At 37.9% G+C, this 27,011-nt stretch overlaps 1 protein-coding gene across 8 annotated transcripts in view; it reads left to right on the forward strand.

Annotated features, from left to right (window-relative positions):
* Positions 1-27,011, forward strand: part of WDR41 (WD repeat domain 41) — a 297,758-nt gene that overhangs the window by 172,026 nt on the left and 98,721 nt on the right. For 5 of the 8 annotated variants that reach the window (XR_013167159.1, XR_013167153.1, XR_013167154.1 and 2 more), the window contains one exon: positions 18,935-19,050. Coding sequence is in view for 1 of the 8 variants with exons in the window: in XM_077139374.1 (XP_076995489.1) it covers positions 18,935-19,050 (116 nt within the window). In the remaining 7 variants the exon portion in view is untranslated. Of the gene's footprint in view, positions 1-15,040; positions 15,347-18,934; positions 19,051-27,011 lie in introns of those variants that run through there. The other 3 variants (XR_013167158.1, XR_013167157.1, XR_013167155.1) reach the window with 3 other exon arrangements.

The following is a 27,011-nucleotide window of genomic DNA, read 5'->3' on the forward strand; positions in this document are numbered from 1 at the left end:
GGGAGGCTTTCAGTCTCTCTCTCCATTGAGTACGATGCTGGCTATTGGTTTTTCATATATTCCCTTTATCATATTGAGGTAGTTACCTTTGATTCCTATTTTTCGGAGTGCTTTTATCAGAAAAGGATGTTGAATTTTTTCGAATGCTTTTTCAGCATCAATCGAGATGATCATGTGATTTTTCCCTTTCAATTTATTGATGTGCTGTATTATATTAATTGATTTTCTTGTGTTAAACCTTCCTTGCATTCCTGGTATAAACTCCACTTGGTCATGGTGTATAATTATTTTATTGTGCTGTTGAATTCGATTTGCTAATATTTTATTGAGAATTTTTGCATCTGTGTTCATTAGGGAGATTGGCCTGTAGTTTTCCTTATAGCATCTTTACCTGGTTTTGGTATTAAAATGAAATTAGCTTCATAAAATGAGTTAGGTAGAGTTCCTTTTTCCTCAATTTTTTGGAAAAGTTTGAGCAGATTAGTGTTAGTTCTTTCTGGAATGTTTGATAAAATTCCCCTGTGAAGTCATCTGGTCCTGGGCTTTTCTTTGCAGGAAGATTTTTGATGACTGATTAAATTTCTTTACTTGTGATTGGTTTGTTGAGCTCTTCTATTTCTTTCTGAGTCAGTGTAGCTTGTTTGTGTGATTCCAGGAATTTGTCCATTTCTTCCAAGTTGTCTAGTTTGTTGATGTATAGTTGTTCACAGTATCATCTTATGATTTCTTTTATTTCTTCAGGATCTGTGGAAACACATCCCTTTTCATTTCTGATTTTGTTTATTTGTATCCTCTCTCTTTTTTCTTTGTCAGTCTTGCTAGTGGCCCATCAATTTTATTGATTTTCTCAAAGAACCAACTTTTGATTTTTGTTGATTCTTTCTATTGTTCTTTTGTTCTCCCATTCATTTATCTCTGCTTTAATTTTTGTTATTTCTCTTCTCCTATTTGCTTTGGGGTTAGTTTGCTGTTCTTTCTCAAGTTACTCTAGGTCTGCTGTTAAGTCCTCAGTTTTTGCCCTTTCTTGTTTTTGAATATAGGCATTTAGGGCAATAAATTTCCCTCTCAGCACAGCCTTTGCCACATCCCATAAGTTCTGATAAGTTGTAGTCTCATTTTCATTTATCTCCAGATAGCTCCTGATTTCTCTAGCAATTTCTTCTTTGATCCACTGGTTGTTTAAGAGTGTGTTATTTAATCTCTATATATTTGTGAATGTTCTCATTCTTTGAACATGAATCCAGATTCATCCCATTGTGATCAGAGTAAGTGCTTCGAATAATTTTAATATTTTAAAGTTAATAAAGATGTTATTTGTGCCCCAGCATATGATCTATCCTAGAGAATGTTCCATGAGCACTAGAGAAGAATGTATAACCTTGTGCTTTGAGGTACAAAGACATATGTATGTCTGTTAGGTCTAATTCATTTATCAAGTTGTTTATCTTCTCTGTTTTCTTGTTGCTGTTCTTACTGGTTGTTCTATCTATAGAGGAGAGTGGTTTATTGAAGTCTCCTACTATTATTGTTGAAACATCTATCACTCCCTTCAGTTTTGCCAATGTCTGTCTCATGTACTTTGGAGCTCCTTGATTGGGAGCATAGACATTTATCATTGTTATATCTTGCTGGTGAATTGACCTTTTAATTAGTATATAGTGTCCTCCTTTGTCTCTTATGATGTCTTTACATTTAAAGTCTATTTTGCCTGGTATTAATGTAGCTATACCTGCTTTCTTTTGGTTACAACTTGCGTGAAAAATCTTTTCCATCCTTTTACTTTAATCTATTTGTAATCTTGTGTCTAAGATATGTCTCTTGTAAGCAGCATACAGCAGGATTATGTTTCTTAATCCATCTTGCCAATCTGTATCTTTTAATTGGTAAATTTAGTCTGTTAACATTCAAAGTTATTACTGAAAAGGTATTTCTTGATTCTACCATTTTATCTTTTTTATTTGTAACATCTGTGTATTCTTTTCCCTTTTTCTCTTTGTATTCTTCAAATTACCCTTATTGGTAATCTTCAATTCTGTGCCCTCCTCCAGACCTCCCTCTCCTGTCTTTTGTTCTTTCAGCAGGCAGAACTCCTTTTAGTATGTCTTGTAGGACCAGTCTCTTGTTGACACATTCTTTCAAGACTTCTTTGCCTATGAAAACTTTAATCTCTCCCTCAATTTTGAAGGACAATTTGGCTGGGTACAGAATTCTTGGCTGGAACTGTTTCTCCTTCAGGATCTTGAATATATCATACAATTACCTTCTAGCCTCCAGGGTGCTAGTTGAGTAGTCTGAACTCAGTCTTATTAGGTTTCCCTTGTATGTAGTAGATTGGTTTTCTCTTGCCACTTTCAGGATTTTCTGCTTGTCTTCAACATTTGATAGACTGATTAGTGTGTGCCTTGATGAAGGCCTATTTGGATTTATTCTGTTTGGAGTTTGTTGGGCTTCTTTGACGTGTATATTTATGTCCTTTATGAGGGTTGCAAAGTTTCCCCCCATTATATCCTCAACTACTACTCCTAGCCGTTTACTCCTCTCTTTTCCTTTTGGGACACCAATGATGTTTATATTTGTGTACTTTGTTTTGTCTATTGTTTCCCTGAGATCAAATTCAGTTTTTTCCATCTTTTTTGCCTTTTGCTGTTTTGAGTCTTCGAAATCAGTTATCCTGTCCTCTATATCACTTATTCTTTCTTCTTTCTCTTCAAATCTGTTGTTGTATGCCTCTAGTATGTTTTTATTTGGTCAACAAAGTCTTTTATCTCTGTGATATCTGCTATTTTTCTATGTATTATTTCAAATTCTTCTTGTGCTCTTCCACTGTCTCTTTGAGCTCCTTTATGTCATTTGCTATCCCACTCATTTTATTAAGTAGAGTTGTATGAACATCTTTGATTAGTTGTTCTAACGTCTGTGTCTCCTGTGGTGTTTTGATTTGGTCATTAGTTAGGGCTATATGTGTCTGCATTGTGATATGCTTAGTGATCTCCTCCTGTCTCTGTGGCATGTAGATATCCTGATTGATTTACTTTGGGAGTTGATTTCTTTCAGTAGTCTAAGGCCTTGTGTTTGCAGGATGGTTGTACAGCAGGGAGCAGGGCATGGGGTGGAGCGCTCAGTGTGGTGATTTGTTTCAGGGCAGGTATAGGCATAGGCACAGGTTGGGGATGTTATGCTGATGCTTGTGAATGTGGTCGCCCAGCGGCCAGGAGGATGTAGCTGTGTGGGTGCACCGTTCTGGGGTGTGTAACCCTGGTGTGCGCGGGTCTAGGGCATGGGGCTCTTTCTGCGCATGTGTAGAGCTGTGGCAGCAGGTCAGCATTACACCTTCGTGGATTGGCAGCAGCTGTGACCTGGCTGTACAGGTCGGCATTTTCTCAGAGGTGGGAAGTGAGGCTGAGGGCTGTGCGCATGTGCGGTTCTAGGACTGTGTAAAGTGCAGTTCCCAGAGCTGAATGACGTGACTGGGGGCCGTGCACATGTGTGGGCCTGGGAGTGCCTTAAATGGATTCTCTGAGCTCAGGGAGGGCGGGTTGAGGCTATGCAATACAATGGGCAGGGTGGGGGTGGGGCAGGGGTAGGCTAGGTATGGAGGTTAGTGCCCACAACCTTTATGCCCTGGCAACAGCCTGCAGGGAACAGGGAGGGAGAAGCAGTGCTTGGGAAGGTTGCAGGAGAGGTGGGTTGGGCTGCCCTTGGGGTGGGGGTGGGGGGCAGGTATGTGCACTGGGGGCTGGTGGGGTGAGGGCACCTGCAGTGTGGGAAATTGGAGAGGGTGAGGGGGTTCAGGTGCATAGGGTGTGGGGTGAATCACCGGTCACGTGGCTATGCTGGTGTGGGTAAAGCGACCAAAGGACGCGGTCTGGCTTACTTTCTAGTCCAGCATTCCCATCCGTGCACGCCCGCAGGCTCCATAGCTCCTCGCCTCCTCGCCTCCACTCCAGACTCCAGCTTTCTGCCTCTCAGTTCCTCAGCCTCTGCAACCAGGGCTGCTGCATGTGGTGCAGAAGGCTCTCCCAGGTCAGCACCACTCCTGAATCGCCGCCTCGGTTGCCCTCCTGTGGAACAGGGCTAATCTCGAGCTACTCCAGTCAGGGATCTTCCTCTGTCTTTCTGTAATTAAGCTTTAAAATCAGTAAGTATGAATCCTCCAATTTTTTTTTTCTTTTTCAAGATGTTTTTGGCTATTTGCAATATAGTGATTGGCTTTTCCACTTCTGCAAAGTACGCTCATGGAATTTTGATTGGAATTGCATTGAATATGTGAATTGGTTTGGATTGACTTCACATCTTAACAATGTTTAGTCTTCCAATCCATGAACACAGAATTTCCTTCAATTTATTTAGGTCTTCTTTACTTTATTTTGAGCAATGTTGTGTAGTTTTCCATTAACATCGTTGATTAAATTTTTTGTTGATATTTGGTTGCCACTTTTAGTTGCTGTTATAAGTGAGATTATCTTCTTGATTTCACCTTCAGACTGTTTATTACCTACATATAGATGCAACTGATTTTTTGGTTTTTGCTCTTGTGCCACACCATGTTGCTGAATTTATTAGCTCTAGTAAATTTTTTGTGGATTTTTCAGGATTTTTTGTGTGCATGATCATGTTATTGGTAAATAGGAAAGTTTTACTTTTCCTTTCCTATTTGGATGCATTTTGTTTTTTCTCTTGACTACTTGCTCTCGCTAGCACTTTCAGGGCAGTGATGCCTTTTGGTGGCGACAGTGAGCAGTCTTGTCCTGGTATGGATCTGGAGAGAAGGCTTTTAGTCTCTCACCATTGAGTATTGTGTTACCTGTGTTTTTTTCATATATGTCCCTTACCATGTTGAGGTAATTTCCTTCTATTCCTATTTTTCTAAATGTTCTATCAAGATGGGTGTTGACTGTGTGATTGTAAAAACATTATGATTGATGCTCCCTGTGCCAGTGTGAATATGATGTGTACCCCAGAAAAGCCATGTCCTTTAATCCTCATTCAGTATTGCTGGGTGGGACCTTTTTGATTGTTTCCATGGGGATGTGACCCATCCAATTATGGGTGATAACTTTTGATTAGATGGTTTCCATGGAGATGTGTCTCCACCCATTCAAGGTGAGGTTGCTTACAGGAGTCCTTTAAGAGGGAGCCATTTTGGAAAAAGCTTTAGAGGCACAAGAGCCACGAGAGCCAACAGAACAGACAGAGCCCAGTGGGGAAGCCACTGAAGAGCAAGCTACAGATCTTGCCATGTGCCTTTCCAGCTGAGAGAGAAACCCTGTTCTTGAATGAAGGTATCTTTCCATGGATACCTTAAACTGGACATTTTCATAGCCTTAGAACTGTAAACTTGCAACTTAATAAATTCCCCTTTTTAAAAGCCATTCCATTTTAGGTATATTGCATTCTGGCAGCTTTCAAACTAGAACACTCCCTTTATCCAGTGTGTAGATAAAAAAATCAATTGTGATGAATGCACAGCTCTATTATGATATTATGAACCACTAGTTGTACACTTTGGATGATTATACTGTATGTGAATATATAATATATCTCAATAAAATTGCATTAAAAGTGGGTATTGAGTTTTATCAAATTCCTTTGTCAATTTAGATGATCGTATATTTTTCCCCATTCATTCTCTTAATGTGGCATATTATATTAATTGATTTTCTTATATTGAACCACCCTTGCACACCTAGAATAAAACCCAACCAATCATGATGTATAATTCTTTTAATGTGCCATTGGATTCAACTTGACAGTATTTTGTTGAGGATTTTTTTGTTGTTGCATGATCCAGGAATCAAACCTGGGTCTCCTGCATGAAAGGTGGGCATTCTAACCACTGAACTACCTGTGCACCCCCAATTTATTCATCTTTATTCATAAGAGAAGTTGCTCTGTAATTTTCTTTTTTTGTAGTATCTTTATCTGGCTTCAGTATTGAGGTGATGTATGCCTCATAGAATTAGTTAGGTAGTATTCCTTCCTGTTCAATGTTTTGGAAGAATTTGAGATGGATTGTTATTAATTCTTCTCGGAATGTTTGGTAGACTCTTCTGTGAAGCCATCTGGTCTTGGGGTTTTCTTTTTCTGATGACCGATTCAGTCTCTACTTATAATTGGTCTGTTGAGGTCTTCTATTTCTTTTTTGGTCAGCATATCCTGTTTGTGTGTTTCTAGGCATTTGTTCATTTCAACTAGGTTGTCTAATTTGTTGGCGTACAGTTGTTCATAGTATCATCTTATGATCCCTTTAATTTAATGTAGCAATGTTCCCCCCTCATTTATTTATTTATTTGCATCTTCTCTCTTTTTTCCTTTGTCAGTTTATGTGGTAGTTTGCAAGCTGCCAGAATGTGATATACTAGAACTGGAACAGCTTTTATGAAAGGGAATTAATAAGCTACAAGTTTACAGTTCTAAGGAAGTGAAAGTGTCCAAATTAAGGTACCAACAAGAGGTTACCTTTACTCAAGAAAGGCAGATGTGTCAGTTTTCTAGTTTGCTAGCTGCTGGAATACAATATACCAGAAACAGAATGGCTTTCAAAAAGGGGGATTTAATAAGTTGCTAGTTTGCAGTTCTAAGGCCAAGAAAATGTCCCAATTACAACAAGTCTATAGAAATGTCCAATCAAAGGCATCCAGGGAAAGATACCTTGGTTCAAGAAGGCTGATGAAGTTCAGGGTTTCTCTCTGGTGAGAAGGCACATGGTGAACACAGCATCATCTGCTAGCTTCTTCTCCTGGCTTCCTGTTTCCTGAAGCTCCCCAGGAGATATTTTCCTTCTTCATCTCCAAAGGTCAATGGGTGGTGGGCTCTGCTTCTCGTGGCTGCATTGTTCTCTGCTCTCTCCGAATCTCCTTCATTCTCCAAAATGTTTCCTCTTCTATAGGACTCCAGAAACTTTTCAAGACCCACCCAAATGGGTGGAGATATGTCGTCACCTAATCCAGCTTAACAACCACTGTTGATTAAAACACATCTCCAGGGAGATGATCTGATTACAGTTTCAAATATACAGTATTGAACAGGTATTATTCTGCCATTGTATGAAATGGGATTTTGATTAAAACATGGCTTTTCTAGGGTCCATACATCCTTTCAAACCAGCACAGTCAGGAACACCTCTGTCAGCTGAGTCATGTGGCTGGTATCTGCTGGTCCCTTGCTCCTGAGCTCCAATACCTTCAGCCTCTGTTCCTGTCGGGGTTCCTCACTTTGTTACTCTGAGGCTGGCTTTCATCTCTTGGCTTCTTTTGGCTTTCTCCAGGTTCTGGCTTGCTTAACATCTTATGGTGATGTCTGCTGGGTTCCACGCATCTCCAAACATCTGTGTCTATTCTCTACGTGTCCGCATCTGTGTCAGCTCTCCTGTGAAGTTTCTGTCAGCTCTGAGGTTTCTGTCATTTCTGACTCTCTCCAAAATGTTCCTTCTTTTAAAGGATTCCAGTAAACTAATCAAGACCCACCCAAATGGGTGGAGTCACATCTCCATCTAGTCAAAAGTTCACACCCACAATTGCATGTGTCACATCTCCATGGAGACAAAAACTAATCAAAATATAATCTAATCTACAGTATTAGGATTAAAAGAAGCAGCTACCTTCACAAGATTGAGTCAGGATTAAAACCTGGCTTTTCTAAGGTACATAATATTTTCAAACTGGCACAGTCTACTTCAGAGTTTCTCAATTTCATTGATCTTTTGAAGAACCAACTTTTGATTTTGTTAATTCTATTGTTTTTTATTCTCAGCTTCATTTATTTCTGCTCTCATCTTTGCTAATTTTTCCCCCCTTTCCTTGCTTCAGGATTAATTTGCTATACTTTCTCTAGTTCCTCCAGGTGTGAAATTAAGTCTTTGATTTTAGCTCCTTTTTTTATTATTATTTTTTTTTCGTGGGCAGGCACCGGGAAATGAACCCGGGTCTCTGGCATGGCAGGCAAGAACTCTGCCTGGTGAGCCACCGTGGCCTGCCCAGCTCCTTTTTTTAAATATAAGTATTTGGGACTATACATTTGCCTCTCAGCATGGTCTTCACTGCATCCCAATAGTTTTAATATGTTGTGTTCTTGTTTTCCACTGTCTCAAAATTTTATGATTTCCCTTGCAATTTCTTGTTTGGTTCACTAATTGCTTAAGGATGTGTTAATTAACTTCCATATATTTGTGGATTTTCCAGTTCCCTACCTGCTGTTGATTTCCAGCTTTTTCATTCTGGACAGAGAAGATGCTTCGTATAATTTCGATGTTTGTAAATTTATTGGGCCTTATTTTGCGATCCAATAGATTGTCTGTCAGTCCATGTGCGATTGATAAGAATGCAATCCTGCTATTTTGGGATGCAGTGTTCTGTATATGTCTGTTGGATGTAGTTCATTTACCATATTATTCAAGTTCTCTGTTTCCTTATTCATATTCTGTCTCGATGTTCTATCTATTGATGAGCGCAGTGTATCAAAGTCTCCAAGTATTTCTAACTTGAGTTTTGCCAGTGTCTGTCTCATATATTTTGGAGGGCTATGGTTAGGTGCATAAATATTTATGATTATTATTTCTCCTTGGTGGATTGGCCCTTGTATTAATATAGAGTGTCTTTCCTAGTCTTTATAACTGCTTTTGACTTAAGTCTATTTTGTCTGATACTAGTGTAGCTATCCCAGCTCTTTTTTGGTTACAGTTGCATGGAATATCTTTTTACATCCTTTCTCTTTCAACCTATTGTGTCTTGGGGCCTCAGTGAGTCACTTGTAAACAACGTGTAGTTGGATCATGACTTTTCATCCATTCTTCCAATTTGCATCTTTTGACAGGGGAGTTTAATCTATTGATTCAGTAAATACTGCAAAGGCATTGCTTACTTTAGCCATATTGTATTTGGTTTTTAGTCATCATGTCTTTTTTTTTCTTTTCCTTTATTGCAATATCCTTTTCAGTATAGTTGATCTTTTGTGATGTATCTGGCTGATCCTTTTTCATTTCTTTTTCACTATGTTTTTAAAATGCCTTCTTTCTGTTAACCCTGGATTTATATTACACAACCTACATCAATTTCCTACTAATTTGAAGAGATACCAACTTACCTTCAATAGCATACACGTTCTCTGTTCTCATATGCCTTTATCCTCTTTATATTGTTTTTTTTTGTCCCACTTTACCTCTTTAGATTTTGCATGTCCATTATCAGGAAATAAACCTTTTTCTTGATCAACTGTATTCTGATTCTTATAGGAATTAAATAATGGAGTTATATATTAAGGATATAGTACTATTATGGTTGGATTGATTTTAGTATTTTTGAATTTAGGGATACTTGTTTTGTGACCTAACATATGTTTGATCCTGGGAAATGTTCATGCTGTTGTCAGTTAGGTCTAGTTGATTTATTATATTATTCTATTTTCTTATTGATCTTCTGTCTAGGTGTTCTATCCATTATTGGAAATGATGTATTGTAATCTCTTATTATTAACATAGACATTTTCATTTCTCCCTTCAAATTCATCAATATTTGCTTCTTATATCTTGGGGCTCTACCATTAGCTGTATATGTAGTTACGTCTTTTTGTTGTATCAGTCCATTCATAGGTATACAGTATCCTTAACAGTATTTTACCTGATATTAGTCTCTTAGTCTATCTTACCTGATATTAGTATAGCTACCTCAGATGGATTTTGGTTCCTAATTGCACAGTATATAATTTCTACCCATTCATTTTCAGCCTACTTATGTTTGAATTTAAGGTGTCTTTTGTGAATAGCATATAATTGGGTCATACTTTTTTTATCTGATTAGCTAATCTCTGGCTTTTGACTGGAGAGTTTAATCCATTTACATTTAAAGTTAGTACACATAATTTTGGACTTTCCTCTGTCATTTTGCTATTCGGTCTTTATAAGTCTTACACCTTTTTTATCCCTCAATTCTTCCATTAATGCCTACTGTTTCAGTTTGCTAGAGCTGCCAGAATGTAGTATACCAGAAATGGACTGGCTTTTACAAAGGGAACTATTAGGTTAAAAATTTACAGTTCTAAGGCCATGAGAATGTCTGAATTAAGGCATTAAGGCGGAGATGGCTTTTCTGAGGAAAGACTGCTGGCATTTAGGGTTTCTCTATCACATGGGAAGGCACATGATGATGTTTTTGGTCCTTCTCTCCAGGATTCTGGTTTTAAAATGGCTCTTCCAGCTCCTGTGGGTCCTTCTGTCTTCTCCTGAGAGGTTTTCTTTCTCTATGCTCCCTGGGCTTTTACAGTCTATCTTTTCTCAAAGGACTCCAGGAAAGGATTAAGACCCACCTTGAATGCTCTGGATCACATCTCCATGGAAACAATCTAACCAAAAATTTCTACCCATTATAGGTCTGCACCCACAGGAATGGGTTAAAAGAAAATAGGCTTTTCTGGGGTGCATAACAAATTGAAACCAGCATACCTACTTTCACATTTATTTGATTTTTTTGTATGTCATTTTTAGCTCCTTCTCATTTCTTTCTGCAGATATTTTTCATATATTTTCTTTATGGTTGCCACAGGGCTTAAATTTAACAACTTAACCTGTAGCAATCACATTTGATTTGATGCCAACTTAACTTCAATTGCATACACATACACTATTCCTATATCTCTGTCTCCTCCCACCTTTTTGTTGTATTTGTTACCAATTGTATCTTATTCACTATAGGCCCCAAACCATAGGTTTATCATTAGTTGTTCTAGTTTGCTAGCTGACAGAATGCAACACACCAGAGATGGATGGGCTTTTAATAAAAGGGGATTTATTTCATTAAAAACGTGTAGTTCTTCAGAGGAAAGGCAGCCAACTTTCAACTGAGGTTCTTTCTTATGCGTGAAGGCACAAGGTGATCTCTGCTGGCCTTCTCTCCAGGCCTCTGGATTCCAACAACTTGCCCTGGGGTGATTCCTTTCTGCATCTCCAAAGGCCTGGGGTGAACTGCGAGTGCTAAGATGAGGTATGCTAAGCTGCTTGGGCTGTGCTACCTTGAGCTCTCTCATTTAAGCACCAGCCAATTAAACCTAACATTCATTGCAGCAGGCACGCCTCCTAGCTAACTGCAGACGAAATCAGCAGCAGATGAGGTTCAGATTCCATTGGCTTATGTCCACAGCAACAGAACTAGGCACCTTCACCTGACCAAGTTGACACCTGCACCTAACTACCACATTACTTTTATGCATTTGCATTTCAAAAACTGTAAGAGGTAAAAAGTGTCATTACACACCAAAAAATGCAATACTATAGTAAATGCATTCATAATTACCCATGTAGTTACCTTTACCAGAGATCTTTATTTCTTTATACTACTTCTCTCCATTGCCTAGTGCTCTTTCCTTTTAGTCTGAAGAACTCTTTAGCATTTCATGTATGGCAAGTTTGACATTCCCTTAGCTTTTGTTTATATGGGAGTCTTAATCTCTTTTTCCTTTTAGCAAGATAGTCTCAAAGGGTATAAAATTCTTGGTTTTTAATTGCTTTCTTTTAGCACCTTAAATATTTCATACCTCTGCCTTCATACCTTCTTGTCCTTGGCATTTGTACATTTTGAGTGTCTCTTGTCATGATTCTCTTCAAGTTTGTTTTGTTTGGGGTTTCTTCAGCTTCTTCAATATATATGTTCATGTCTTTCTTTAATTTGCTAAGTTTTGTGCCATTAATTTCCTTGAATATTCCTTCTGCCCATTCTCTCTTATCATTCTGAGACTCCTGTAACACATATATTGGTATGATGGCGTCCCCTAGGTCTCTTGGGCTCTGCTTACTTTTCACTTTTTTTTTCATTTTTCTTTCTGTTTTTCATTTGGAATCATTTCAATTATTATGTATGGGAGTTCACTGACACTTTCTTTTGCTAGCTCTACTGTTGAAACCCTCTAAGGAAATTTTCATTTCAGTTATTGTGGTTTTCAGCTGTTTCTTTTTAAAATATCCATCTCTTTACTGAGATTCTTATATTGTTTCTTCATTGTTTTCCTGATATCCTTTAGTCTTTCTTTGTTTTCTCCTTTAATTTCTTGAGCATATTGAGATTTACTTCTTAAAAGTCTTTTTCCAGTATGTCCAAAATCTGGTTTTCTTTGTTGGTTTCTGTATTTGTATTTTGTTCCTTGGGAAGGCTGTCATTTCCTGTTTGTTTTGCAATCTTTCTGCACACTATATAATTTTTTAACATTTTAAATTGTTAACTCTGGGTCTTAGTCCCCGAGAATTGTGTTCCTTTAGTTTGTTTCCAGCTTGTGATACAATAGTAATTTTCTTGAGTGTCAGGAACTAATAAAAACAAACCAACACAGAAAACATTTTTTTGCAGTCATTGCAAATTGGCTGTGCAACAGAGAGCCAGTGCTCTCTTTCAGAGTTTAGCCCTGCTGTCAAGAAGGTCACCAGGAGGCAAATATAAGTGCAGAGCCTCTCAGTCTTCTCTGAGCCCAAGTCTTATTCTGGGGTTGTGCTTGCTCATGGCATTAGGAATTCCCTATTCACAGGAATTTGAATGCCTCTTCAACTCCCTACGAAATAGATTTTCTCCTCCCAAATGCACTGTTGTATAACTTAAAGCAGGTAATACTTTGCCCTAGGTCACATTGACTTGTTTCTTATACTGCATTAGCTTTCTGCAAGCTGCTTATGCCTGCAGGGCAAGTTTTCTAACTGAGGCAGAGAGTTTTCTTGTTTAGTCTTGCAGGCCACTGCCTGGTAGGCTGGCATGGACATACAGGTATCCCAGTATGTGCACATGCATGGGGGTTACTCTGCTTCCTTCATAACAAGGTCAGGGACGCACAATGGGAGCGCAGCTGACTCTGCATTGAGCTGGGGAGGGTTGATGGAGGGGCCAGCAAGAGTGCCATGTACTTCTCCTACCATTTTTTAAAGCTGTGATTTCTTATTTTGGCACTTGCCCGGTTACTGCAGCCCTTTAATCTTTTTTTTGAGTTTGGAGAAAGATGACTCTGCCAGTTTTTGCTAGTTCAAAGATTCTGTCAGGCAGTGGCACCCAGGAACTTCTTACACCATCTTCTTTGTCAACAGGAAGCTTCCAAAACCCAGTTAAGAGTTGCTTAAGACTTCTAAAGGTATATGCTTTGCTTTGTAAGGACTCGTTTTTATTTGAAATCTTTGTTGATGTCATTAACCTGAAGAAGAAGAAAGTCTTTTAAATAGTAAATTGTACCAATGAGGAAAGTCTAAGACTGGGACAAGAAAGGAATTTGGCTTAGTTTTGACCAGAAAGGAATCATGGTATGTAGGAAAGAGATTATAGCTGGTAGGTAGGGTAACTGCACTTCAGATAGGTGAGTATCTAGGAAGTAAGGGACCCAGGCTGTCTCGTAAAGTTATGCCAACTTTTTGAGGGTTTTGTTGAGAAATTTCACAAAATCACATGGCAGGGGACTGAACTAAGTTCTTGAGGCCCAGCTAGCTCTGGTATGCCTTAGAAGAGCACAGGATCTGAATTTAGATTTGGATCTTGACTCTTCCATTCCTTACTGTGTGACCTAGGCAAGATATTTAATTTTGTTGTGCCTCACATTCCTTGTTAAGGTAATAGTGCTTAGTGCTTACAGAGTTGTGAGGATCAAAAGGGCCAAAGCAAGTAAAGTAATTAGCCCGTGCCTTGAACATTATAAGTACTCAATAAATATTATGAGGTAATTATTTGTATGTCAGACATCTTTATTTCTTCTTCATCTCTCTGTTAGTATTTTACATGATATTTTAGAACATTCTTTTCTAGCTGTCCTAAGAGGAACCAAGGGAGGAAGTATTCACCACTGGGCTAGTGCTTTAAAGGGCCAGCAGCATGTTCCTTAAATTAGAATAATGTGGTAGTGAGAGAACCCCAAAGAATAAGGAAAATCTGAGGGATAATATTTATGCTGGTGTACAACTATGTTTCCTTACTTTCTTTGGAGCAAATTGTCTTTCCAGGACTAAAATCTAGGTTTTGTTTCACTAACGATGAGTCCCACTTTTCTAGGAGCTAGTTTATTTTTGTCTGTTTTCAACTACATGCAGACTATGATCTGGGGTTAGCATACAAAAGTCAACCTTCTCTGTCCTTGGAGTGTTCCTTTTGCCAAGTGCACTCAAAATGAATGCAAAGGTAACTCACAGTAGATCATAAATCTCTAGACACAATTGGGTTGGGCAGCTGCCTACAGCTAACATACCATAAAATATAGGGAGCTGTGATTTTAATTTGATTCCTTTTTGCATCAGTAGTGTATCTGTGCACAATAAACATTTGTTGAATTAAAGCATTGGCTGGCCATTCCTACAAGAATTTGGTACTGCAGCCTCTTTTGAATGTAACAAATTCATATATGAATATATGCAAGAACTTTTCATGTGTAAGTATAATGTATAAGTATATGTATAAGTAGTTCCTAGACAAGTGATTCTCAAATCTTGGTACTTACCAGAATCAACCAAACAACTTTTCCAAAACTCTGATTCCTGTGTTCTAACCACAGAGATTATGTTTTAATAAGTCTGGAGTGGAAACCAGGTATTTATATTTCTAAAAACTACTCAAATAATTCTTATATGCAGCCAGGTAGAAAATCTGAGCCCTTGCCCTCCTACGAAAATCTAGGAGACAAAATAAAAGATGTGAAATGCCTTCTATTCTTCAGGACTATGTTGGTTAGATAATACAGTATAAGAGATCGGGTTCCAATCCCACTGGTGCTCCTTCATAGATGTTAACTTCTGATAAAGTACTTAACCTCTCAAAGCTTCAGTTCTTTATCTATGAAATAGGGGATATACAGTTACCGTGTGGATTTATGGAAAGCCTTAGCACAGCACACAATAAATGTTGGTCAGATTTCTTCTGGTGTACACGTGTACACCCGCATCAGTATGGAAGCAGAAGTTTACTGCTCTCCACCTTCTCCAGCCATCTCTTTGGGAAAAGGGGGCAGGTGTCTTGGACCACCTGCTAAGTGAAGGATTCCAGAGGGAGGGGCCGTTCCTGGGCGGCGATGCGCGTGCGTCCGCCAGGGGCCGGTCGATCTCCCGGCCTGGCGCGCGCTCGAGGCCCCGCGCCTGCTCACTTCGCGTCGCGCGCCGCCGCAGTAGCGGCGCCTCGGCCTCCAGCTGTCCCGGAGCGCAAACTGAATCTCCACAGGAATCTCTGGGCTGTGGTCTCAGCCCTGCACCTCTTGGTTCCGCGGGCGAGTGGAGGGCGGCACCGGCCGGCGTTGGTCTGGCGCTGACTGCCGAGTTCCGGCGGCCGGGCCTGCGCCGACCAGACGCCGCCGCCGCCGAATGCTGCGATGGCTGATCGGGGGAGGCCGAGAACCCCAGGGGCTGGCCGAGGTAAGTCCCTCAGGCCTCAACTGCCCGACTTGGCTGCCGTAGGAGCCGGGCTCGCGGGGCCCGAGGCGCGTCTCGGCCGGAGGCGGGGCCTGCGGGTGTGGACGAGCCGAGCGCCGGCCCGCCGCAGGGCCCTGGACACACCGGCCTGTCTAGTGGCTGGGCAGAGTAAAGCCCAGGCGGAAATGACTGGCGCAAGGACGCTCAGCTGCTCGTCAGCGGTGTTGGGACTTGGAAGAACTTGGGTCTTCTGGCCGCCTAAAACCAGCCCCGTGCCAGCTTAAAGCTGCCGATTTACCAGAAACGAGCCAGTGCTGAATGCAGCCTTTCCACTTTCGGTGCATTTGAATGGGTGCCTCTTCCCAGCATTAACTGGTGCTTTCTCAAGATAAAACGTACATAATTATTTCTAAAAATTAATAATTTGTTTCAGAATCAAAGAAATGTTTCTATAATTAATTGCTATTTCTAGTTCCATAGTCACACTTCCGGCAGGGGTCTGAATAATTGAATAGACCTTAATGAGATTCACATTTGAAATGTTGAGAATAATTTTGCAACTTTAAAAATGTTGAGATCTACCACTCGACTGAATTTGTAAGTCTCTTATTTCTCATAAATATTTATTTGGACTGTTAAAAGTGAAAAAAAAGCTGAATTGTGGTAAGCAGACTTCTCAGTTTTAACTTCCTCCTATCTTTGCATTTGAGGTGTACAGTCTATTTTAAAACAAATGTATTTATGTCAGATTAGGCTGAAATCCATCAGATTATGGAAGAATTGTGGATCACTGAATAGTCCACACATGACACATATATAGCTATTCTGTTTTGACCCGATTATTTGGCTAGTCATGTAATTTAATTAACCAGTTCTGCCCCGCCTGTCAAGCTTTCATTGGGAGAAGCAGTTTATACAGTGTTCAGATTTCTAACTTTTGCTTTTCTCATCAGAACCTCTGCTAGAAAGGAGACAGGGAATAAATAAAATATTAATGCTTCTGGGTGAATTTTTTGGAAAACATTTGTGCATGTTATTTGTACATTTCTTCATGTAAGAGTACTTCAGTTCTATAACTGTTGTGAATTTGTACATTATCAGAATTTATGGTTTTCCCTAATTTGTAGATAGTTTAAGCAGTGGTTCTCAACTGAGCTCCCCCCATTTGGCAATGGCTGAAGACATTTTTGATTGACAACACCTATGTGTGTGTGGGGTTTTCTACTGGCATCTAATGTATAGAGGCCAGGGATGCTGCCAAAAATGCACAGGACAGCCCCCAACAATAAATAATTTTTTGTCCAAAATGTCAAGGTTGGGAATCCCTGGTTTAGAGGTTAAGGACAGAGGTTTTTCTTTATTTAAATTTATTAGAGAAGTTCTGGGTTTCCAGAACAATCATGGAGAAAAAACCAAGATTCCCAAACACCACCCCACTACCAACACTTGCATTGGTGTGGAAAATTTGTTACAATTGATAACATTTTTTTAATAATTCTGTTTTTTTTAACAGTAGTCACATTTGTTACAATTGATGAAAGATTTTTAAAATAGTATTTTAACTATTGTCTGTAGTTTGTGTAGGGGTATTTTCCCCCATATTTCTGACCTGTTATCATGATTATTATTATCATTATTATTTTTCATGTATGTCTTTATTAGTCATCTACTCATACACTGGATAAAGGGAGTGTCATTCACAAAGTTTTTACAACACTTGGTCAGAATGATTAAAGCTGTGTAGTTATACAATCATTATCAAAGTCAGGGCTACTGGATTACAGTTCAGCAATTTCAGGTATTTCCTTCTGGCTATTTTGATACACCAGAAGCTAAAAAGTAATATCTATATAATGAGTCAGTAGACATAATCATTTGTTAAATTTTAACTTCTAAGTTATATATCCTCCCTCTCATTTAATCATTCTCTCAATCTTTAAGGGTTTCTCAGCAATGACCATTCTAACTTCTTTGTGCTGAAAAAGGTTGTCCATTATTATCCAAAGTTCAGTTCATTGACTCTAAATGATTTTATTCCTTCCTTTATTCATTTAGCAAATCCGTATTGAATGCCTAGAATGGGCTAGGCACTGTTATTATATTTTATTCCTTTCACCTGCAGTTTTGTTTCTGCCAAATTTTAATCAAGAAATGCCCATTTTAAAATATTAAGTTGGATTGGCTCATGAAATTTTTTTTAAAAGTCAAGTTTATTGAGGTGGAATTTATATACAATAAAATTCACCCATTGTGTACATTTATAGTGAGTTGCAGTATTAAAATTTAATATGGATGTATGCCTGAGTCACCTCCAGAGGACCTCTGTTGTTGTTCAGATGTAGGCTTTCTTTCTCTAAGCACAATTCTGCAAGTGAAACCATTGCCCTCCCTACTATGTGGTACATGACATTCAGGGATGAAAGTCTCCCTGGTGGCATGGGAGATGACTCCCAGGGATGAGCCTGGCCCTGGCACTATGGGATCAACAATGCCATCCTGACTAAAAGGGGGAAAAGAAGTGCAACAAATGAGATATCCGTGGCTGGAAAAGTTCGAATAGAGTTGAGAGGCTATTCTGGAGGTCACGCTTATGCAAGCTGCGGTTAGAAGTTGCTTTCTAAACCCCAACTAAAACTATCCTGGCCAATCCTAAAGAATACCTAAGGCGTTATATAAGATTCTACAAAGCTTCCATGCACTGAGTAACTTTCCAGAAACCTACAACCTCCACATGGGTCCCTGGACCAGATAAGTCCTGAAATGCAGAGGGGCCAGCCTCTCTAGAACATCAACTAATTCCATCCTCCTATCCCATGTTATCGACAGCCTCGTCCAACTTGAAAAATTGAGAATGGGCATAGCTCAAATACCCCTAAAGAGTAGGCAAAAGATCAAAAATGATGGTGGAGTTATACAGAGAAGGTAGGGTTTAACAAACAAGTGTGGCTACTGAATCATTATAGTGATATTTCTTTTAGTCTCCAGTACCTTAGAGCCCTTGAAATAAAAACCTAAAATTGTGGAATTATAACCCATCGCAAACTCTGAAATTTGTTCTACAACTAATTGTTGTAATATACTTTGAAATTTATTGATTTTTTTGTATATATGTTATTTTTCACAAAAAAAAGAAAAATAGAAGGAACTATAGCAAAGAAGATAGAATTTGACAAATGAGTATGATTGCTGAATCATTATACTGATGTTTCTTTTGGTCTCCAGTGTCTTGGAGCAGCTAGAAGAAAAAAACAAAAAACCAGGGAACTATAACCCATACCAAAATTTAAAATGTTCTATAACTACTCGTTAAAATGTACTTGGAAATTTATTGCTTTTTTGAATATGTGTTATATTTCACAAAAAAAGGTAGATTTATTTTAGGTTTGTGGTAAGAGAAATATTTTATGTGGAACTGATGGTTACTTAGTTGATACTGTGGGAAGTAATAGATAGTATTATAACTTGGTAACTTAAGGCTTTTTAAGTCTTGTATTCTTAGATGTATTCTATACAAAATATTCCAACATGATGTTTATCATAGATAAATTTTTCTCTCTCTTTCTTTCTGTTTTTGTTTTCTTCCAATGCAAGAAGTCTTCTTTACAGACAGTAGATGAAGAGCAAACCCGGAACCCCTATACTGAACTGCTGGTACTGAAAGCACATCATGATATCGTACGTTTTCTAGTACAGTTAGATGATTATAGGTAAGAGTTTCCTGTTATCTAAGTGACTACTGTTTGGAAAGTTTTTTAGGGAATTTTATATTATAAACAAACAAAAGCTTCAAGATTTACTAACATTTAGTAGAAATACCTCTACTTCTTGATGAAATATGGATCTGAGGTCCTTTCAGCTATTCTCATTGTATGGTTAGAAGAACATGCAGAGAAGGCTAGCTTGTAAAATAATGTTCATTATGCAAATGCCGATATGTATATGATTGCTTTTTCCATACAGTGGTGCTCATATATACTTCAGTTGTTCAATGACATAGCAAATGTGCTGTAAAGGTAAAAAGCTGTAAGAAAGTGTATCAGTCATCTACTGCTCTATAAAACATTACCCTAAATGTAGTGGCTTAGAATAATCACCATTTATTTAGCTTATTTTTCTGTAGGATAGACACTTTGTATACTTCAGGGATAGGCTCAGCTCAGCTGGATGGGTCTTTTTCTCTGGGTCAGGATCAGCTGATCGTGGCTAGGTGTTTGTGCATCTGGGGTCAATTGGTAGAGCTACTGGGGCTGGTGGATGTCGAGACGAGAAATAATTCTGGCCCTTTTGCTATCTACCACAGTGAATCTAAATGTGTAGAATAGATGGAAAAGCCTACTTTATTGCTTTTGTCATTTCTATATCAAACTCAAGTCATTACAGTATAAAAATTTACATATAACTAGGTATGAAGATTTTCAATCGTTTTTCTGTTATATTTGTGATAATGTAAGTACAGTTGATAAATCTGTAGAACTTTCAGTCTGTTTTTTTTTCATCTATTTCTGTGGTGCACTATAAATCATGTAGCTTGCAATCAATAAGAACTTAAGTTTCTCGGTAAGGAGAACATAGAAAAATTTATACATTATATAAATATTATAAATAGAATTAAAAGCTCAACATTTTCACTCTGAATTTTATAGTTTACATATTTAAAAATTATTTTTTACCATTGCATAGGTATTTATATATTGTCAAATCTTTGCAGTTTTAAAATAAATTTTATATTGTTATACGTTTAATGTTTTAATTTAGTTTTTGTACGAATTACTTTCTTTTTTTGGTCAACCATTGTAATCCAGGTTTCACGCTTCAGGTCTTTAGAAAATATCTTATTGAGAATTTTGCAGAAGGATTTTCTTGTTTTCTTGGTGGCTCAGCTAAAATCAGTGAATGGAAAATTTTATCAGATTGGTTTTTGAAGATACCACATAAATCCTGTATAACCTAACAGACAGCTGCCTTTTCTTTTCTTCTTTAGTATTTTTTGAACATGAAGTGGGGGTCATATTGATTGGGAGATCACTAAAGAAAGCTCAGCCTCAGCAAGAGTCCTCCAAAAAATGGACTATGCTAAAATTGCGTGTAATACTCTAGCACTTGACACATTAAACTAAACTGAGTTTATAACACATTTTAAGAATAGTTTTCTCTGTTGCTGATTTCACCATTCCTTGCTCCTCTAGGAAGCAGACAAGTCTATATAGCATGGTGATCATTACTGGAAAAGAACCGGGTGACCCAGGAAATGCCAATCTGGAAAAAAATGTGTCTCTAGATGCCTCGTGAAGCTGTACATTAACAGGGAGCTAAGCAAACTCAGTATAGTTTTATAATTCACTAAAAACATGAAATATGTTCCATCTTGTATTGTTTGTTTGTTTTTCTTTTTTTTTTTTTTCGCATGGGCAGGTACCGGGAACCGAACCCAGGTTTCTGGCATGGCAGGTGAGAACTCTGCCACTGAACCACCATGGCCCACCCGCCATCTTTTTTTAAAATGTAATTTTTTTGAGTTATATTCACATATCTTTTTTGAGATCTATTCACATACTATACAATCCATCCAAAGTATACAACCATTGATTGTATACTTTGGATAGATTGTATAGTATGTGAATATATACTATACAATATCATCACATAGTTGTACATTCATGACCATGATCATTTTTAGAACATTTGCATTACTCCAGAAAAAGAAATAAAAATAAAAAAGAAAACCCCAAACATACCCCTCACCCCTCCCTCTTATTGACCGCTAGTATTGGACTCTACCTAATTTTAAGACTTACAATAGAGGTAGGTTAACTAAGACAGTGTAGAATTGTCATATATATATATTATATATATAATATATATATCACTGGAACAGAACTAAACATCCAGAAGTAGATCCATACAAACATGGGCAACTTTCTTTTTTTTGTTCAGTACAGTTATACAATCATTATCAAAGATCAGAGCTACTGGGTTACAGTGTTACAGTTCAGCAAGTTCAGGTATTTCCTTCTTGCTATTCTAAAACACTAAACACTAAAAAGAGATATTATTTATATAATGAATTTGTAGTCACAGTCATTTGTTGAATCCTGTTTTCTCAGTGATACCTCCTCTCTCTCATTTGATCTTTCTCTCAAACTTCAGAGATACCTGAGTAATGACCAGTTTAGCTTTTTTTGTGCTAGAAAGGGGTGTTGACCTTATGTGATAGAGGTGTGAAACTGGTGATGTTCTTGAAGAGACTGCTACCTCTGGGTTTTAGGGCTCATCTGGCATAGGCTCAATCTGGAGGCCTTAAGTTTCTGAGAAAAAAAAACTTACAAAGAAAAACTTTTATACAGACTTAGATAGAGCTGAGGGCATTCCCTAGGTATTTCAGGAATACTATTGGTTGGGGCTTGGCATACCATGGTAGTCTGCAGCATCTGGCTAAAGCTGTTATAAGAGTAACCTCCAGAATGACCTTTCAACTCTACTTGAAATGCCTTAGCCACTGAAACTTTACTTCCATTTCTTGTCCCCCTTTTGGTTAAGAAGGCATTTTCAATCCCATGACACCAGGCCAGTGCCATCCCTGGGAGTAATGTCCCATAATGCCTGGGAGACTTATATCCCTGGGAGTCATGTCCTGTGTAGAGGGGGGAGGGTAGTGATTTTATTTGCAGAGTTATCTTAAAGAAAGAGGCCACATCTGAGCAACAAAAGAGGCTTTTTGGGGGTGACTTAAACATAATTACATGCAGGCCTAGCTTTGTCACTGTAGAAATGTTTCATAAGGGTAAGCCTTAAGACTGAGGGGTTAGCTTATTAAATTGGGAGTCCTTAATGCCTGAAAGAATATCAGGAATTCCCCAGGTGGGGAAGTTTAATAAATCTACATTCTCCCCACCCCACTCCCTAGTTCCTCAAGGGAATTTTGCAGATACTTCTTTTTATTTTCTGCCCCAAATGCTCAGGAATATATCAGGCTGTTACATTAACCTGTACAGAGTAACAAGATCTCATTCCCTATTGTAGGCTCCATGTAATTAAGTTGTTTAAATACATTGACCAGAGTGGTTAAATTAGTGTGCTATAGAAAATTTAAATTTTGGACGAAATAAACATCTCCTCCTTTGGTCTCACGTAGAAGTTGAAGTTTTAAAATACAGTATCATCCTTTACCCTGTATTCTGATTTACTTAGTCCTAGCCAGGTCCATTTCATTCATATCTCTAATTGGAGTCTGATCTCTTTTTCATCTTCTTTAACAGTTGCTGTATGGAGTAATGCTGACTTTCAGAGCTGCAGAACTTGAACTCTGAGTCTCAGGTGTCAAACAGATACCCCCAGAGTTACAGAGAACTACCAGGTTATACAGAAAGAGCAGAACATCTCAGAATTTGAAAATAATAGTTAAAACTCAGGAATAGATGTGACTGTTGTAAGAGCTTACAATCTAGGAGATCTTTACAGTGAGCCTTATTTGAATGTTCTGTATTAAGTCATCGATTGCCCGGTCTCTGTCCACTTTTGTCCCCTAATAACCTACGCACTGGAGTTCAATGTTCAGAGTTTGCTCGTTATAGTTAGTTTTTATTAATGAGATGATACATTGTTTGTCACTTTGTTTCTGTCTTATTTCACTCAACATAATGTCCTCAAGGGTCATTCACCTAATTGTTTTCCACATGACTTCCTTCCTTCCTGCAGCCATTCAGTATTCTGTCATATGCATATACCATGGTTCACCCTTCTTTCATCAGTTGATACATCCTTAGGCCAGCTCCATCCATTGCAAATTGTGAATAATGCCACCATAAACACCAGTGTACAAATGCCTATTGATACCCCTGTTTTCTGTTCTTCAAGTCTTTGTTTAATAATGGGGTTGCAGGATCATGTGGCAACCCTATACTTAGCCTCCTGTGGAACCACCACACTACTGTCCAGAGGGCACTGTAGCTTTGTAATATGCTTTAAACTCAGGTAGTGCTAGACATCCCACTTCATTTTTCTTTCTTAAGAAATTTTTAGCTATTTGGGGCACCCTGCTCTTCCAAGTAAACTTGTTTATTGTTTTTTTGATTTCTGCAAAGTAAGTGGTTGGGATTTTAATTTGTATTGCATTGAATCTATACATCAATTTAGGTAGGATTGACATCTTAAATACATTTAATCTTCCAATCCATGCACATTTATTTAGGACTTCCTTGATTTCTTTTAGCAGTGTTTTGTGGTTTACTGTGTATGGGTCTTTTATGTCCTTGGTTAAGTTTATGCCTAAATTTTTGATTCTTTTAGTAGCTATTGTAAACGGAATTTTTTTCTTAATTTCCTCCACAGATTGCTCATTGCTGGTGTGTAGAAACACTACTCATTTTTGCTTATTGCTCCTGTACCCTGCCACTTTGCTGTGCTCATTTTTTTTTTTAACTTTTCTTTATTGTATAGTATAACACGTATACTCAGCAAAGAAATAAAAAAGCAATCGTTTTCAAAGCACTCTTCAACGAGTAGGTACAGGACAGATCCCAGTTGTCATGGGCTGCCATATAATCCTCTCAGATTTTTCCTTCTACCTGCTCCAGAACATAGGAGGCTAGAGGGCTTAACTATTTTTTTATAATCACAATCAACTTTTTTTCCTTCTTTTTTTGTGAAAAATAATATATATACAAAAAAACTGTAAATTTCAAAGCACTGCACCACAGTTATTTGTAGAACATATTTCAGAGTTTGACACGGGTTACGGTTTCACAATTTTATGTTTTCACTTTTAGCTGCTCTAAAATACTGGAGACTAAAAGAAATATCAATTTAATGATTCAGCATTCATATTCATTTGTTAAATCTCATCTTCTCTGTATAACTCCAACATCATCTTTGATCTTTCCATCCCTCTCTTTAGGAGTGTTTGGGCTATGGCAATTCTTAATTTTTCATATTGGAAGGGTGTGTCACTAATATTGGTTAGGAAGATGGAACCATCTGATGTTCTGGAGAGACTAGCTAGGTTTCAGGACTTATCTGGACCAGGGGCCCATTTGGAGGTTATAGGTTTCTGGAAAGTTACTCTAGTGCATGGAACTCTTGTGGAATCTTATTTATTGCCCTAGGTGTTCTTTAGGATTGTCTGGAATGATTCTAGTTGGGGGTTGGCAGGTTATGATAGGTAGCAATGTCATAAGCTTGCATAAGAATAAGCTTGCATAAGAACAGCCTCCAGAGTAGCCTCTCAACTCTATTTGAACTCTCTCTGCCACTGATACTTTTTAAATTACACTTCTTTTCCCCCTTTTGGTCAGGTTGGAATTATTGCTCCCACTATGCCAGGGCTGAATTCATCACTGGGAGTCATCTCCCAAATTGCCAGAGACGTTCACCCCTGGATGTCATGTTCCATGTAGCGGGGAGGAATCAGTCTGGACAAACCTACAAAATCTGATGCCCTACTCAAGGTTCCATATACTTATGGTGTTCGATTAAGCTGTCCACATAAGTTATATTAGGAAATGCACTAGTCAAAATATAAATTTTTAAAATTTTGTACCAAATAAACATTTTTTGCTTTAGTCTTACACATAAGTTAAAGTTTTAAAATATTAATTACTATCTGTTTTCAACAACCTGCATTATTGACATTCCTTTGTTCTTCCTCATGCAAAACATTTTTAAATTTGTGCATTTAGTCACTATCATTATAGATTCTAGGCATTCCTAGATTATACCATCTCAGTCTTTATCGTCTATCTTTCCTTCTGATTTCATTTTGCCCCCAATCCTCCTCCATCATTCTCACATTCAGTTTCATTCAGTGTTCTAACATTATTGTATTACAGTTACGTAGTATTGTGCTATCCATTTCTGAATTTGTGCAATCAATCCTGTTCCAGAATCTATATTCCTTCAGTTCCAATTACCCAATATCTACCCTGTTTCTATCTCCTGATGACCTCTGTTCTTAACTAAAATTCTCCAGGTTCATTCATTAATATTAGTTCATATCAGTGAGACCATACAGTATTTGTCCTTTTGTTTTTGACTAATCTCCTTCAGCATAATGTCCTTATGGTCCATCTATGTTGTTACGTACTTCATAACTTTATTCTGTCTTACAACTGCATAATATTCCATGATATGTATATACCACAGCTTATTTAGCCACTCATCTGTTGATGGACATTTGGGCTGTTTCCATCTCTTGGCAATTGTAAATAATGCTGCTATAAACATTGGTGTGCAAATGTCCATTTGTGTCTTTGCCCTCATGTCCTCTGAGTAGATACCAAGCAATGGTATTGCTAGGTCATATGGCAAATCTATACTTAGCTTCCTAAGGAACTGCCAAACTGCCTTCCACAGTGGTTGTACCATTTAACATTCCCACCAACAGTGGATAAGTGTATCTCTTTCTCCACATCCTCTCCAGCACTTGCTGTTTTCTGTTTTATTGATAATGGCCATTCTGGTGGGTGTGAGATGATATCTCATTGTGGTTTTGATTTGCATTTCCCTAGTAGCCAGGTAAGTTGAGCATCTTTTCATGTGCCTTTTGGCCCTTTGTATTTCCTCTTCTGAGAAGTGTCTGTTCAAGTCTTTTGCCCATTTTGTAATTGGATTGTCTGTCTTTTTGTTGTTGAGTTGAACAATCTCTTTATGTATTTATATATATATGGATACTAGACCTTTATCTGATACATCAAATAAATATTGATGTATTTATCATACAATAAATTTCCAAATATTGTCTACCATTGTGTAGGCTGTCTTTTTACTTTCTTGATGAAGTTCTGTGATGCACAAAAGTGTTGAATTTTGAGGAGTTCCCATTTATTTCTTTTTTTCTTCAATTTTCATGCTTTGGGTGTAAGGTCTAGGAAATCACCTCCTATTATAAGATTTATAAGATATTTCCCTACATTTTCTTCAAACAGTTTTATGGTCTTAGATCTAATGTTTAGGTCTTTGATCCATTTTGAGGTAATTTTTGTGTAGGGTATGAGATATATATCCTCTTTCATTCTTTTGCACATGGATATCCAGTTCTCTAGGCACCGTTTATTGAAGAGTTTGTTCTGTCCCAGGTGAGTTGGCTTAACTGCCTTATCAAAGATCAATTGTCCATAGATGAGAGGGTCTATATCTGAATACTGTATTTGATTCCATTGGTCAGTATATCTGTCTTTATGCCAGTACCGTGCTGTTTTGACCTCTGTAGCTTCGTAATGCGCCTTAGAAGTCAGTTAGTGTGAGACCTCTAACTTCATTTGTCTTTCTCAGGATAGTTTTAGCTATTCAGGGCACCCTGCCCTTCCAGATAAATTTGGTTATTGGTTTTTCTATTGCTCAGAAGTAAATTTTTTGGGATTTTAATTGGTATTACATTGAATCTGTACATCAATTTAGGTAGAACTGACATTTTAACTATATTTAGTCTTCTAATCCATGAGCACAGTATGCCCTTCCATTTATTTAGGTCTTCTGTGATTTCTTTTAACAGTTTCTTATAGTTTTCTCTGTATAGGTCTTTTGTCTCATTAGTTAAATTTATTCCTAAATATTTTATTCTTTTGGTTGCAGTTGTAAATGGAATTTGTTTCTTGATTTCCCCCTCAGATTGTTCATTACTAGTGTATCGAAACACTACAGAGTTTTGAGTGTTAATCTTGTAACCTACTACTTT

Source organism: Tamandua tetradactyla, chromosome 21, assembly GCF_023851605.1.
Source record: "Tamandua tetradactyla isolate mTamTet1 chromosome 21, mTamTet1.pri, whole genome shotgun sequence".
NCBI lineage: Eukaryota > Metazoa > Chordata > Mammalia > Pilosa > Myrmecophagidae > Tamandua > Tamandua tetradactyla.